The 16650-nt window shown below is 27.9% G+C and overlaps 1 protein-coding gene across 2 annotated transcripts in view; it reads right to left on the reverse strand.

Annotated features, from left to right (window-relative positions):
* Positions 1-16650, reverse strand: part of LOC107456532 (Endoribonuclease Dcr-1) — a 31254-nt gene that overhangs the window by 5825 nt on the left and 8779 nt on the right. For both annotated transcript variants that reach the window (XM_043039253.2, XM_043039255.2), the window contains exons 5-13: positions 16164-16315; positions 13818-13956; positions 12691-12766; positions 10413-10573; positions 9409-9588; positions 6570-6783; positions 3596-6486; positions 2795-2963; positions 870-945 (exon numbers count right to left, since the gene is read on the reverse strand). In XM_043039253.2, coding sequence (XP_042895187.1) covers positions 870-945; positions 2795-2963; positions 3596-6486; positions 6570-6783; positions 9409-9588; positions 10413-10573; positions 12691-12766; positions 13818-13956; positions 16164-16315 — 4058 coding nt within the window. The remainder of the gene's footprint in view (positions 1-869; positions 946-2794; positions 2964-3595; positions 6487-6569; positions 6784-9408; positions 9589-10412; positions 10574-12690; positions 12767-13817; positions 13957-16163; positions 16316-16650) is intronic.

The following is a 16650-nucleotide window of genomic DNA, read 5'->3' on the forward strand; positions in this document are numbered from 1 at the left end:
ATATTAAACAAAATTGAATAAATAAGCAAAATATTTATGTGTATACTAATACTAATTTATTTAATTTGTTATTAATTCTTATTTCAAGTTCAAGATGATTTTAAAAATGTTGATAATTATCTTCTTTTAAAAAACAAAATTATTAACTAAAATTATTTATTTAAATAGTACCAATGACATGAAAAAAATTATGCTAATTCACTCATTAAGATTTGATTATCTAAATCAGTTTTGTCTAATAATGGATATAAACACACTCGAGTTAAAATTTTGAGGGGTCATTTTATAAATCGTTAATATTTTAAGAATTTCCGGAGTTGATTGTGATTTTCCCATAGTTTTTTTGAACAATCATATTAATTCGATTTAATATAAAATAATTTTAACTACATTATAGTGATATTCATACAATATATAAATGTAGCAGATGAACAAAATTTTCACTTTGATTTTTTTTTAATTGAACCCTTGATTTTTGTTGTTGTCAAAATCAAATTTTATGGTTTGTTTAGGTTTTACTTGTCTGTGGGAAGCCTGGAATTCAATAAGAATATTTTTCACCTTAATTTCTTAATAATAATACCCAAATTAATATGAGCATATTAGAACATCTTTTTTAACATCAAAAAGAAGAGAGTACTACATTTCTCTTCTCTGGTTTAGGAGCTGAATTTTAAATGGTAGCTGTTACAGTGAGTAACGTTATTTAATACATCATTCATTGTTAATTTTGTTCAATCATTAAAACCTTTACTACTCTTTTTGCTTTTAATGGTCTATTTTCTAGTGTTTAATTAAAGTAATACAAATTTTGATCATTATTTTAATCTGTAAGTAGTCTTAACAAAAAATTCAATAAAAGCACTTACTCAAATTTTGCAGTTTGAGGTTCAAGTTCTAAAAGTTCTCTGATGGGTGACTTAGGAACATGATTACTAAAATATTCTATAAAGTAACAAAACAGATAATAATTAAAAAATGCCTTTAGAAATAAAGATTTAGACACAAGATAAATAAATAACAGGCTAAAAACATAATTTAAACTTTACAAATATATTATGAATGACAGCAAATACATTCTTATTGCATGTAACAATATTAGGAAAATGTTGGTAGGAATAAAAATGAAGAAAAAAGTTTTGCTTTCATACACTGTTTTAAATAGTATTAAATTGTTCTAAGTGTTTATGAGATTGATAAAAGTTGAAGCAAACAATAACAATGAACTACTTTTGGTTGTGAGAGATTTATAAAAAATAAGTAAAACTTATGTATAAATATAACTTTTTTTAAAGCATTCAAACTTATCATATGCGAAACAAATGCTTTATGAATACATATAAATTCTGTTCAATAGTATAATCATTTTTATAAAAGAAATTTTATAAAGCATTACATACTTTTTAAAAAGCATTAAATGATGCATTTTAGTAAACCATAATTCAAGGATCAAAAGTATAATAAAATTATTAAATAGCAGTATCCAGTAGCCTGATTGTTCACTAACAGTATTCCATTATAGATCAGGTAAATTTTTAAACTAAATCTCAATCATTTTGTTTCAGGAAAAAAATCTTCAAGAGAAATTTTATAGCTTGTGTGTCCTCTCATTTCTCGCTGTAATTAACAGTTGCAAAAAGTTAACTTACATATTGGAAACTAAATTTTTTTATTAAAAAAAAAAAAAAAAAAAAAAAAAAAACTAATAACAAATGTTTTTTCCCCTCCAAAATCCATTAATTATTTGAAAATGACTAAGAAGTTTGCGACTAATTTTACTGCTCTCATGTTAATGACAAATTAAATACATATATATATAAGGTTGGAAGTTACATTTATAAAATATAAATAGAATAAATATTAGATTAGATAACTTTGAACTAAATAAAGATATTTTTCATCATCATCATCATTAGTAGCTCGACAGTCCTGGGTGGACCCTGGCTTTCTCAAGAAGACTGCACCAGTCCTTTCCTCTGCGTGCCACGGCTTTCCAGTCTCTGACCTTGATTGTGGTAAAGTCCCTTTAGAGGCAATCCGCCCATCTCAGTCGAGGTCTGCCTCTCTTTCTAACTCCAGTTGGCCTTGCCAAAAAGATTCTTTTAGTTGTTCTGTCATCTCTCATTCTTACAATGTGTCCGGCCCATTTCATGCGCTGGATCTTATGGTACTTCAGAATGTCCGGTTCTCTGAATATCCTGTAGAGTTCAGAGTTGGTTCTCCTTCTCCACACTCCCTTGTCACACACACCACCAAAAATGGATCGGAGTATCTTCCTCTCGAAAGCAGCGATGGTCTTCTCAACAGCTTGGGACAAGGTCCAGGTTTCAGATGCGTAAAAGATATTTTTACGGTCTCATTATATTAGACTAATACAGAAAGATATATCTAAATAGAAAATCAATGGAGAATTTTGTGATAGCAAAACAGGTGCACTCAGATTATAAAAGTTTCTGTATAACATTTATATATTATTTATGTTTAAAATATAGCATGGTAGATCCCAGAGAAAAATAATAACTTACAACAAATTTGCCATTTTGAAAGATAAAACATTTTATAATGTTAATTTAAGTAATTGCTCAAAAAATAGTAATTAATTAAAGAAAAAATTAATTTAATTATAGATTGCACAAGATTAAGGAAGCCTATTTTTAGATTTATCTCTACCATTTCTAATATTTATAAAATATGGTAAAGTTTAAAACTCTAAAATAAAATGGCTATTACTTTACAAAGGATTACTTCTCTCAAATACATTTATTAAAAAAAAAATAGAAACCATAATACATACCTATTTCTGGTTTCATCATAGTGTAATAAACCCTCCATACAGTATCTAATGACATGTTACTATCTAAATAAATTGCACCAGCAACTGACTCAAAAATATCACCTAATGCCTTAGGAACTTCAACATCTTCCATTTCTTCACATTCATCTTCCTCTAAGTAATATGCATCCTAAAGTATCAAGTTAAGAAGGAAATAAAAATCACAATGTAAAAAATGTCAACTTTTTCCGTGAAATATTAAAAAATATATAAATGCATAGCAATTTTAAAACCTAATGCTTTTCCAAATAAAATTCTTTTTTTTTTGAATACTTGTTCTTGTAGATAAGAATTTTTTTTTTTTATTTCAAAAAAATATTAAAGTTTTAAAAAATTTACATTTAATTCTCATGTTTCTCCTCCATTATATAAAAAAGTTTGGAAAAATTCAGAAAAACTCTAAAAAGTACATTAAAATTGACTTAAGGAAAAATATATAGGCAACAATAAACAGCTTAGAATAAATAAGTTAAGGAGAAAATAGATTTTTTTCATGCAACATGAAATTAAAAAGCAAAAGTTTGATCAGTTTTTTGATGTGGTTATACAATATGGTCAATTTATGTTCAGGGTTGTTCCTATAATGGAAATTTTTGAATTAATTTTTTATTTTAGAATTATTTTTGTATATTTTTCTGTCACAAGTGCAATATTAAAAAATAAATAACTATTTTAAAACCCAATTTTTTAAAACAAAAATGACTTCAGCTAAATATAACATAATAACATTGATGAAAATTGTATGTAAAGAAAATTGCCTACCAAATAATCTTCCATTCGAGCATTGTTTTCTTTTAGTTGGACAAACTTGTTGATTACATTAAACAATGCAGGGGAAATAGACTTAAAAAACTTGTGGAAGTCATATTTTACAGCCAATGATGCAAAAAAAGTGTTGTTTACAAGAGCTGATCTCAAATCAGTCAGTGTACCAGGAGAATGCTTCTTGGGATCTTCATATAAATGTCTAGTAATAAGATAGTCAAGCACAGCATCACCTAAAAACTCAAGTCTTTGGTAACAATCAGTAAGAGTATTATAACGATAAGAGGCATGAGTAAAAGCTTGAAGTAAATATGATTTGTCATTGAAAGAATAGTCAATTTTATCCTCAAAAGCAGAATAACCATTCAACAGTTTCATTAACTTCAGATCTGATTTGGGTTCTCTAGTTAAAATGGGAGATGGAGGGGGTGTTAAAAAACCATACTCGTTTGAACTATTATCATCCATGACTTTGATCACAGGTAAAACTTTGAGTCCTAACCATGACATGAATAACAAGGCACCTCTGGATCCACATGACACTAAATACGCTCCAATTAACGCTTCTACGCAATCTGCAATACTCTTGTCTGGTATACTATGCTGAGTAAGTAAATTGTATGGCACCATAGAAGATCCATTTGGAACTTCAAGAGGAAAGTCACATGCATTTTCTAACGATCTTTTGTCAGTTTTCTCAAGGACAGTTTGCCTAACTTCTTCCTCACTCATTTGAGTTAGATCTTTCAAGTTTCCCAGATTATAGGATCCTGATGAAATCCCTGATTCAATTAAGGCTTCTTCTAAGCCTTTTGGAACTACATAATTAGGTGGCAGCCAGTTATCATATGGTTCAAATTTGGAAGCAACCATTAACTCTCCAAGTCCTTTACGCTTGCCTAACTTGTATAAATTGTAATTACTAATTTGCTTGCTTCTTAAATAAGACAATTTTCCTTCGTGGATATTTGGATAGGTGCAAAATAAATAAACTGTAATAGCATATTTCAAAAAGGAGTCTCCCACAGTTTCTAAACGTTCAAGATTAATACCATCATTAGCATTAGACATGGTGAGAGCTTGAAGGATAATGCTTGGACTTGGACCAGGGTGCTTAGATAAATCAGGATTGTCATCAAAACTCACACGGTTCATATTATCATACAATTGATGATTTTCCCTATTTGGAAGAAGCTCACCAAAAGCTAGGGTATGTTCAGAATTTGTGCCACTAGTTGTGTTTCTTCCATTCAAAATAAAATTGTCACAATCAGATTCAGTGTCATTATTATTAATATTGGCATCAGATAGCCACGAACTTTCAGCTTGGAAAGCTGTTTGAAGCAGGTTTTCTAGGGATAAATTTTCAACTGTATCTTTAGAGTCAACTGCAGAATTTAAATAATTAATGTCTTTCTTTTTGTTATTTTTTACTGTTGTAATAGAAGTTGGAACACAGCTGGCAGCATCAGAACTGCAGAGCATTTCAGGGGATTCATCTTTCAAAGTATGAAAAGTGAGCCAGCTACATTCAGACATTTCTTCATAAGTTTTAGTACTTTTAGGCAAAGCTTTTAATTCTTTTTCTGTCTGCTCATTTGTTTCAAAATGTGTAATTATTGGAAAATTTTCATCATCATCACTTATCACAGATGATTCATCCATACTATCCCACATTTCATCATCCTTACACGTAGCTAAATCCATTGTTAAACTTTGCATATTTACCCCAGGTGCAGATATATAGCCTAAGCCACGAAAATTCACAGCTAAAAATGGATTGTCGTTAATTTCAGTATCCCATTCTGAATCCCAATTTGAATCTTCAAAGTTGCTTGGTGAACCGTATCTAACAACTGATCTTTCATCATTTTCACACTCTTCTGAAATAGGTTGCCACAAAGGAACTGGAAAAACTGGATTAGAAGAAAACATATTATCTATGTTACCTAAAGAGTTATCCATACCAAATGCCTCTTGTATTTCTTGATCTAAGAGATATTCACTCATCTTGTCATCATCAGGTATCACTACTTTAGTTGGATCAAATACATCAATTTCAAAGTCCATCAAGTCATTATTATAAGTATTTTCAAAATTATTCACTGAGTTGGATTCATTAGAAAAATTTGTAGGCTTAGGAGTAAAATAACCATTTTTCACATTCTCATTCTTTACATATTTAGTTAGTTGCTGTTCAGTCTCGTTCTCTTTGTTAGTTGACTGGGAATTTAGAATATCAGCAAGAGTCCAACCAAAATCTAAGGGAGGCCACTGAAAATCGGAGGGTAAGTTTTGTACACCTATTGGTATACTGTTAGCAACTACCAAACGTAACTGTTCAGCGAGTAACAATGAATTTAGTCGATACAATATACACGGTAAGCATACAGTCTTTCTCCAAAGATATGCAGGAAAAGGATGAACAGTACAAAGTTCAGGAATCAAGATTTGTTTTTGTTGTAGGTTTTCTCTCTTTGTACGTTTAGTTTGTTCACTACTAGTGGGCAAAGTAACTCCTTTCCGATTCACATACCTTGGCGTTAAAAGATTCAGCCTTGCAGAAGTATGATCAACATCTAGTAAAGGCTGATTATGATTCATTATCATGATATCATATTTTTTTTGATAGTAAGCTGCAAATGTATCATATTCGTTATCAGGAAATTCACTTAAAGGCGTTAAACTGGTACAAATCTCAGCAACATAAAAAAATTGTGGTTTGTCTAAATTACGATACCAGGGCATCACCACTGCATCTTGATAATCATCAGTTATGAATTTAAAGTTTTTTCTTTCATTCTCAGAAGCTTTTTGTGGTTTCTTGGTGTTTTGTTCAAATATCAAATCTACAAATGGCCAATCAATCACACAATTTCCAGCATTGTCTATAAAAAAATAGAAAAAAAAATACAGTAACTTAATACCATGAAATTAAAATATCAATATATCGGAAAATTAATGTACTTACTTAATGTAATGGGAACTACATAATAGGAGGCTTCAGATTCAGATGGTTTGTAACTCATTGGGTATTTTTCAAGTCTTAAAACATCAGAGAATGTATATCGATGAAAGAAAGCAAGAGCATCAAGTTTTTCCTCTTCTAAAGTGAAGTTATAAGATATAGGCTTGAGACTCACAGTAACTTCACCAGATCTTGTAAAAACCGGAAAACTGCAAATCTACATTTGAAAAAAATATATTCAGTGAAGATACATCATTAAGTAGACAATGAAAGAAAATCTAGAAATATATAGTTTTTGCTACAAAACATCGAATTACAAAGACATAATATTTCATTCTAACATACATATAACAATAGTACAGAGATTCAAAAGTAATTTAAGATTCAAAAATTAAAATTGTAATCTTTGATAAGTAGAATCAAAGACCTTAAATTATTTTTTGTACAAAATTCCTTTTTTATTAAAAGTTGAATATGAGAAACCATTTAGCTGCTAAATAATAGTAAATAATTAAAACTTTATGGAATTTAATCATTGCTTTTTCTTTTTAATCTTTAGTCCTTTGCAGAAATAAAATCTGTCTTAAATTAAATATTTTGATGCATCAAATAAGAGTTAAAAAGAAAGATTTAAAAAGTAACTTAAAAATATAGTTTTCAAGGTCAAAAAACATTAACATTCTTAGATATTTTTCGACAATATATTTAATTTCCTTCAAACATGTCGAACGATTAATTTAAAACCATTCACAATTAGAAATTGCCATTGAAAAAAAAAAAAAAGATTTCACACAAAAATAAACGACAACAATTTTTAACGATGATCAATAAAAAAATCTAAGGTAGAAAACTCTAAAAACTACTCAACCCTAAAGAAATTATGACAAGCCTCATTAAGCTGTAGGTGGATCTGTGTTGTTTTGGGGATGTTTTTCTTAATATGGATTGAAAAATCACATTAAGGTGACCACTAGCACGAATCTGCATGCTTATTTTAACAATTCAAATTATCAAGTATTGTCTTTCAGTCAATATTTTTCTGATGTCATGCCTATGTTGCTGATACATCTATTGTCAACATGATCATAGCAAAGTTCATTAGGCAGGGAAAATATGTAAATGGTTTTATAAATTCTCACACACCCTATCACAATTCACATGAGTCAACTGGCATACGTCTCATAAAAAAATTGTGGGACAAGTTGTAACTGGGGTAAAATGTTGATATCAGTATCCTTGCAATTTGATGAATATGTATGCAGAAATTGTCAGTGTGTAACTTAAACTGAATGTTAAATACCAGCAAAGACAAGGTGAATTCAAGAGGTTATCAAGTCCAGGCACAAAGTTTTAATACTATTAAATTAAACTTTTCACAATTCCTTATAGGGGTGTCTCATTTTTTGTTCAGAGACTTGCTGTTTTTCTTAAAAAAATATTTCTGAAAACCTAACATTTCTTTACCTTTTTTACATACATATATATTAATGTTTGACAGTATATGATGAAGAAACAATTTTTTTTGTTTAAATAAAAAATGCAAACTGATTTGTAATAGCTATATATATTAGCATTAGCAAAACAACATTTTTTTGTGTTTCTTATTTAATAAATTTAGCAGTTTCTTTATGGTTTGGTAATATTTAAATTAGGATAGTTATGAAAATCTAAACATTTATGAGTGCTGGTTTAATTTATGAAAGATAATCCAGATACCATATGGAAATTTTTTATCATTATTAAATACTCGCAACATCTATTTGAACCAGTAATCAATAAAAAAGTATGTACATACTTTTTCTCTATAATCCTTTTTTGATTTTTTTTCTTCTAGTTTTTCAATATTTTTGCATAGCAGAATAAAAAAGAAAGATTCCCGATCCTGTATTTTTTTTATTGCATACAAAAATTCTCTTCCCTATTTAGATAATAATAAATGATTATAAATTTAGGAAATTTAAGTTATGAGAAATTATTTTACCTATGGCCTATTTGGATACTGTTGAATATGCTAATTTTAGCACTTGTAATAAAACAACTAAGAGTTTGTTGTCAAGAACGGGAAAAACAACGAGTTATGAGTAATATCATCTTAATGCCATTAATTAATGAATTTGCTTAATGCTTAGTGGAAGAATAATAATCCATTAGAAAATGAATGCAGTGCTCCAAATATGAACACTAAATTATATTTAGATATTAATGAACTAAGTAAGCATTTTCTTTTAATAATTTTACCATTTCAAACAATTTTCAATTCTTTTTAATAATTACATTTTGCTGTGAACAGGCTCTTATAGATATTTTAAGGAAAATATTTTTCTCTTGCAACTAAAAAACTTTCAAATTATAAGAATATCAACTTTTTGAAACTTATAAAAAACAAAGTCAAATAATGCTACATAAAAAATAAACAAAAACAATTCAGAGATGCCAACTTTATCAATTGTGATTCTTGGTTTAATAAATTCAATTTAGTAGATTTTTATCCACCACTATTTCTAAATAATTTGTAGGCCTATATAATTCACCACTTTACAGCACTTATGTGATGCTACACTTTATAAAAAGCAAGCAAAAGCAGTAAAATATTTGCAAAATTTACTTTGCAGTTATTTACCGTTTTTTAAAATTATTTTGGCATGTCCGGAGCAGTTGGCATCTCTGACAATTGGCGCTAACAATTGTTTATGACAGAGGTAGAAGTATTTTTAAAGGAAAATTTTATTGCTTTGTATTACCATTATAAGTTTATATGAAGTGTTGAAAAGAAAATACCACTTATAATTACTAATTTAAAATACAAAAATTTAGATTTTTAATAGGAAAAAAATATAATTACAGGCGGTATAATCTTGCCTGTTAAGATTCCGAATCCCCTCGCTGTATCTGATGGATCATGTATTTTTCGACCTCTTGTATTTTGTTCTTCAGGTATGGGGCATGTCAGTTTCATATCAAAAACATACAAGTAGCAAGGTGAACTAGGAGAAGGTGCACTGTTCTTAAGTGCATCTGCAACCTAATAAATAATGCAAGTTTTCAGTTAAATCCATGTTACAAATAAATTCTAAAATGGCAAAGAAGGATTTAAACAATGAAAAGTGAGAAAAACATACAAATTCATTAAAACATAGCTGGTAATATAAAAATTTTTTGCAAGCTAAAATACTACCCAAAATAAATTTCTATGCAGATTAGTGAGCAAAACTGATTAATAAATGAATTCTCTTTTCTTCTCTATAAAAAAAAGAATATTATTTTTAACCCATAAGTTAGAAGCAGTTTTTGATAAAGAAATGTTTTAAAGTGAAACAATTAAGAGAGGGAAACTTTTTTATCCCAAAAGTTAGAGGGAGTTTTTGATAAAGAAAAGTTCAGAAGTGAAACAATTTAAGTTTTTTTCTTTGGGATTTTTTTAAAGGTAAAACTGTTGGGAAAAATTACAACTCCTATTATAGATTGATTATAGAAAATATAAGAATTTAAATGCTTATAATTAAACAGTTAACCCTTTGAACTCCAGGCCTTGTGTTCTCGTATTATAAACTAGCAGTTTTTTGTTAGCAAAACAGTAAGATAACTAATTTATTACAATCGATTGAGCAGCGTGGTTTTATCCTTATTTCATGGGGGAAATATATGTATGGAGGTTGACATTCAAATTGTAACTGCTTACAGCGAATTGGCATAGAAGGCTAATTAGCGCCAGCTGCTACAACTCGGTGTACATGTACCTACACATTTTTTCCCGAAAGGAAACTTATCAAATATAAAAGATGATTAAAAAATATGTTTTTCAATGCAATAGATAGTTTGTTTTTCCTTTTTTAAAAAAAACCTTACTCTTTTAAAATAATATAGTCTTCTTTTAGTTGTGCCTGGTCGAGCAGGATCTTTTCTTGCATCCTCATCTTTCTTGAAATAATCCTCTTTATCATCAAACATGAAGTCCTCTGCCTTCACAGCTTCCTTTCCAGTAGGTAATAGATTATCATCCAATTCACCTAAAATACAGAATATTAAAATATTATCACCATTATCATTAAAATACAACCACTAAAATTAAAATAAACAATTCACAAATAAAATACAAATAAGAAAAATTTTACATTTTATATCTATCACAAATTAAAATAAAACTCTTAAACGATGAAGATTTTTCAAAAAAAGTTTTAAATTTCAATTGTCAAGTTAGATATTAAAGATACCTTAAAGAGAAACTATTTGTAATTGATATCCCTAAATTCATTTAAGGACAACTTTCCGAGGATTTTTTCTTCTTCCAAAAACTAATATAGAATAACATAAAACACAAATTGATTTTTTAATGAGGAAGTGTGCGGGTCAGAAGGCAAAACTTTGTGTACAGCATTAGCTTTGTGTGTAGAATGTTAACTACGACACCATTATAAGTATTTTCCCCCTAATTTGATAAAAAATTTCTGGCATCTCAGAACAAAAGTCAAACGTATACAGAGAAGAGGAGGGGATGGTTAAAATTTCCTCAAAAGTTTTTTGAGGATTGATTCATTACAAGGAGAGGACAATGGGTTTTTCAGGTCAGTTCTTAAGTTTTTTTCGGCATTTACAGCTATTTTACTTTTTCAAAGCAGTAACTAATAGTGTGAAATAGGGTGGCGTGAAAGTTTATACAAAAGGAATGCTTTCTTTCCTTCTCTTTTTTTTATGGTTGATGTGAATTTATTTTGTAAGGGGTCAGAGGAAAGAGAGAAAGGATGTTCTTCCTAAGTGCTGGTTCGAAATTGTAGTCTCAATATGCATTTTAATTTCAACATAAAGTTTTAATTAACGTACACATTTGCTCATAAAGAAAGTAATGTCATAAGATGATTAATTGAAAAAGATATGTTTAATTTTAAATGAAGCTTCATTTTTGAAGGACTGATTTCCAATTATTCAAATTGAATTATTTTTAAAAATACTTCATCAATATACAAAAAAAAAAAATATATGGTTCGTAGTTGTCATAATATTCCTGACTAAAATAATTGGATTGAGGAATCAAAAAACTTGGATTTTTCGATCCAAAATCTTTTTATTTTAATCAATAATACTAATAAAAATTGTGATAGTTCAAACTTCAGTCATTTTATGAAAAAGAAAATCACTTTACATTATCAAATTTTCACAGTGATCAATTCAGGTGTCATTTATTATATTGTACAAATACAGTAACAAATCTTGCAGTGTGCGATTATCATAATTATTGATTCATCTCTTTGATTTGATTTTAAAAATGATTGATATCAATCATATATAATAATTGAGTAACCATATAATAGTTTTTAAATGGCAAATTGAGAGATCATTCAATAAATAGTTTTTCTACAAAAACATTAAGCAGCAAATGCTCTATGTTTCCAAAATTATTTGAAAGCTCCTAAGAAAAAATTTCAGAGAAAGAAAGAGATTGAAATTTAAAATTCGCCAAAATTTAACTATACTTTTTATCCAAATCTTATGGGTGATTTACACTTGTAGCTACATGTGAATAAGAGGGGGAATTGAAGAAGGATTTCGATGCAGAAAATATTTCTAACCTCGGGGGAAAATGTTTTTTGATAACACTTCTTTTTACATATTTTCATATTGTTAGTTATAAATATCATTTGCTCACTTATAACTTATATAAAACGAAGTATTTGAATGTAACTTTGAAAACATTTCTAAAGCATGTATTTATTACCCTTTGTAAACATTATAAAAAATGCTCTAAAAACACATTCAAAATTGTTTTAAAAATTATTAATAGTGTTTAAAAATAATACTTAGTTTCAGGTTGCTTATTTTGAATGAGATCTATTTACTAATATAAAATATTCAGCAGTTAGGCTTTAAGTTGTTGAGAGAAATGAAATAATTTCTCCAACACTCTTAACAATAAAGCAATCAGGTAAGAAAACAAAACTTGTAGCATCCAAGGGTTAACTACAATACCACTAAAGAGTTGTTTTTTTTAAAAAAAACATATTACTTTTTGGATGTTACATTAATTTGATGACGTTAATTATTTGTGATTAATAAATAAAACTCATTTAAAATACATTTTGAAAAAAAGAATGGAGACTTTACAATGAGTATTTATTATTAAAATACAAACCAGCTTTGTGCAGTTCTTCACAAGTTTTCAATGCTACAGCCATTTTTGCGAGCTGTTTACTTTGCATCCATTGCCCCTAAAAATATATACACATAAGATGGGCTTTAAGTAAAAACGTAAAAAAGCATTCTATAACAGTACAATTTNGAGACTTTACAATGAGTATTTATTATTAAAATACAAACCAGCTTTGTGCAGTTCTTCACAAGTTTTCAATGCTACAGCCATTTTTGCGAGCTGTTTACTTTGCATCCATTGCCCCTAAAAATATATACACATAAGATGGACTTTAAGTAAAAACGTAAAAAAGCATTCTATAACAGTACAATTTATTAATTTTGTATAAAACCATAAATATTGAGAATTAACTGAATTTTAATTAAATTAACAAGTTAAATAAATATTATTTTAATCTGTAAGACAAATCAATTTGGATATTTCTGAAAATTTCAACATTTACAAAGGAATTAATTAAGAAAATTCATAAAAAGCAATAAAAAATTAAATAACTATGAAAATGTCCTATTTCTATTCTTATTCATACTTTTTCTTTTTTTTTTAAAAATAAAAACTCTATGGTAATATCAAATAAAAAAAAATGTGTTATGATATTTAAGTACAAACACTAACTTAATGATGGTTCTGGATATAGAACTTTATGTTTTCTAACATGTATACAATCCAGAAGAATAAACTAATTTCTCTTATGCTACTTTACAGAAAAAAAAGTATAAAAAGACAATCTATCTGATAAATTCTATAATTATTGGCAACAAAATTAGAAGCACAACCCTAAAATCATGCACTTATTAATCATCATAAAAATGTGTACTTTTTTTTATCATTTAAACATATGAGTTAGATGAATTATCACAATATCTAAAATTACAAGCAAATGTAAACAATAAATTTCAAGCGGTTTTCAGGATTGGGCTCTAAATTTGCCCCTTTTACTCACTGTCTAAATTTTAGGATGCTTGCACAAATGGTTCTAAAGTTATAAGAGAGATAAATTGGCAAACTCTTCATTTTATAACCATAGATAACTGAATCATGTTGAGCGTAATAGAGCAAACCCTCTGTTTTAATTTTAATAGCAATAAGCAGAAAAAAATCGTAACTCTTACTTCAATCGGTTTTTTTAATGGTGAGTTAATGGGTAATTTTAGGACACATTGAAATGGTGATGTAAGACCTATGTCTTCTATTATCTTCCACTTTGGAGTAAGCCTTGTGAAAGTATCACTTGGAAGTTTAGCACAATACCTACAAAATTGAAGCTAAAATAATTATTTAGTAACATTTAAAAGACAAAATTAGAAAAATATGAGACAAACATATTTTTATGAAAACTAATTACAATAATTATATTAAAACATTGCCATAGTTTAAGTTTTTATAAAACAGTTAATATAGTTATAAATTAATTCTTACAAAAACTTTTTATCAAATTATTATAGTCATCAACTAAATAATGATAAGAATATTATGAAAACAAATAAATTTTCTATAATTACATATTTAATATTTTCAGAGTCATAGTTCAAAAAAATATTCACACATATTGTGAGCTAATTATACTAGGTTATAATGAGAGGCCTTCTTAAGCAATACAGATAAGACTAGCCCATTATATGTTCCAAATATTTTAAGTTTTAAAAATTAGTTCCGTCTCATGAACTTAAACAAATACATGAAATCACTATAAAGTGATTCAGCTAGATTTTGAAAACTATATATCCTAACAACACAGGACTTTCAAATTTCTGGATTTTAATTAAAAACAGTATAGATCCTAATTTTAAACATACACAGGCAGAATAAATATTTTATGTTTCAATTTTTCAAATGCTATTTTTACTAAAAATTAAATTTTAAAGCCTTTTAAATCTTTATAAATAAAATATAGAATGTGAATTTAAATAATGTTTTAAAAATTAAAATGTAAAGAAAGGAAGAAGTCTCCAAAAATTAAAGTATTAAGAAAAAGAAGATATAAATGATCAGTGATATTGAGCAGACGAAAAATTCTCTATTTCTTTATCTAATTAATATGCTCATTTGATTTAGTGCTGTAACTTTGCACTAGTTATTAACCTTATTGTACCATTTACTAAAATATTTCATTGAGAATTATTTTATCCTATCCAGCCTGATTATATCTGTTAGCATAGTTTGAAATAGAATGAAAGAACAAAATGGAGTTTTGCAGTGTGCCCAACCAATCCCCGGGAGCAACCTAACAGCATAACTCTAAAAAAATCACAAAAGTGATGAGGCATAAATACTTTAGAGTATGCTCTGACATGCTGCTTTTTAATCTGTTGGCAATTTTTACACTTTTATATTTACTTATTCAAAATTGCTCACACTTTTCTTATATAAACTAGATTCAGGCTAATTCCTCCTCTCCCCTCCAATCTGTAGTATAATGGATTGTTTTTCACCCATTGAATTCAAGGTAAGTGGTTGTTTGGTGCGAAGAAATAAGAGGCTTTTTCTAAGTGTAGAACCATTTGTAGGTTGAAAATGAAGTGAGATTTTTTACCTGCATGACTATTTGGGGGAATAAAATAAGAACCATCACAACAGATGACTTTCTATGAGCAGAACCATCAGTGGCTTAACATTTTCCTTCCGAAAATGAAGACAATAAGAGTGGGTAAATAAAAAATATTCCTTAAAATGCCCTACATTTAACCCACTGGCGGTTAAGGAAATGGGCAAAATTGGGAGAATGTTTCTCCGCTACACACAGTTCCCCTATCAGTTAACATGGGAAAACCGGTTTTGCTATGCAGAGAAGACTGCAGGTTAAAATGCGACTTTTTACGTGCAGAACCGTCAATGGGTTAAAGGTTAAGTTTTTATAATTTTTAACAGTATAACAGTTTGTTTTTTACATACCTTAATAATTGTGGTCCCGTACATTTAAATAAGTTAATAGTTAAAATTTATTAACAATGAAAAGCTATTATACCCTTACAAACATTTTCTAGGAAAATATCATCAGATAGAAAAATAATTAGTTTTTCTTTATATCATTTAACATAGTTTTAATTTAACAATAAAATTATTCTTTCTCTAATAGATAACAAAATATAAAAATAATAACAATACTTAGATATGCATAGATAAAGAAAAATGCTATAGCACTAAATAATTTACAAAAGTAGTAAAAATAGGGGACCATCTTGCTTTACTGGCATGTATGGTTTAATCAGGTCATCAATAGAATTTTGATGCACTTTATATCTCTTTTATTTGATTATATTTCTATTACAGCATTTTATGCCTTCTTCATTAGATATATTTATTCTAGCGTTTTATATCTTCTTTATTAGATAATACTTTTATGCAACACAAATTTTATCTTTGTGTCTAAAGAGGTCTTATAATTTTATCTAAAGAGGAGTAAAAAATATATAAATTCTTAGTAATGCATATACAAATAACTATGTAACAGTACTAACCTATTTACAAGAGCAATAGCAGTTGAGAGTGTAACACGAGGGTAACCATCTTGCTTTACTGGCATGTATGGTTCAATTAGGTTATCAATAGAATTTTCTAACACTGTTTCTTCCATGTCTTGGTCAGCTTTATGACATTTCATCAATAGCAACTAAAATATGAAACAGTGATTCAATAGTATTTTAAAATACTAAAATGGATATGATTAGCTTAATACTAATTACTATTACTAATAAATGATTTCAAAAATTGATTTAATTACTGAATTAATTACTTATAAGTATATTTAAAATGAAGTTGAATTATAAGTATATTTAAAATTTAAATACAGGAGAGATAATAAATATAACAAATGAAAAATCATTTTCATAAATTTTGTATTCTATTAATCATTAAAAAAAATTTATTTACACAGTTGTACAAATGTACAATGCACAAAACAAAGGACTACCCTGAATAACTTTGGATCTATTGATTGGATCGTCA

The sequence above is a fragment of the Parasteatoda tepidariorum genome, chromosome 4, assembly GCF_043381705.1.
Source record: "Parasteatoda tepidariorum isolate YZ-2023 chromosome 4, CAS_Ptep_4.0, whole genome shotgun sequence".
NCBI lineage: Eukaryota > Metazoa > Arthropoda > Arachnida > Araneae > Theridiidae > Parasteatoda > Parasteatoda tepidariorum.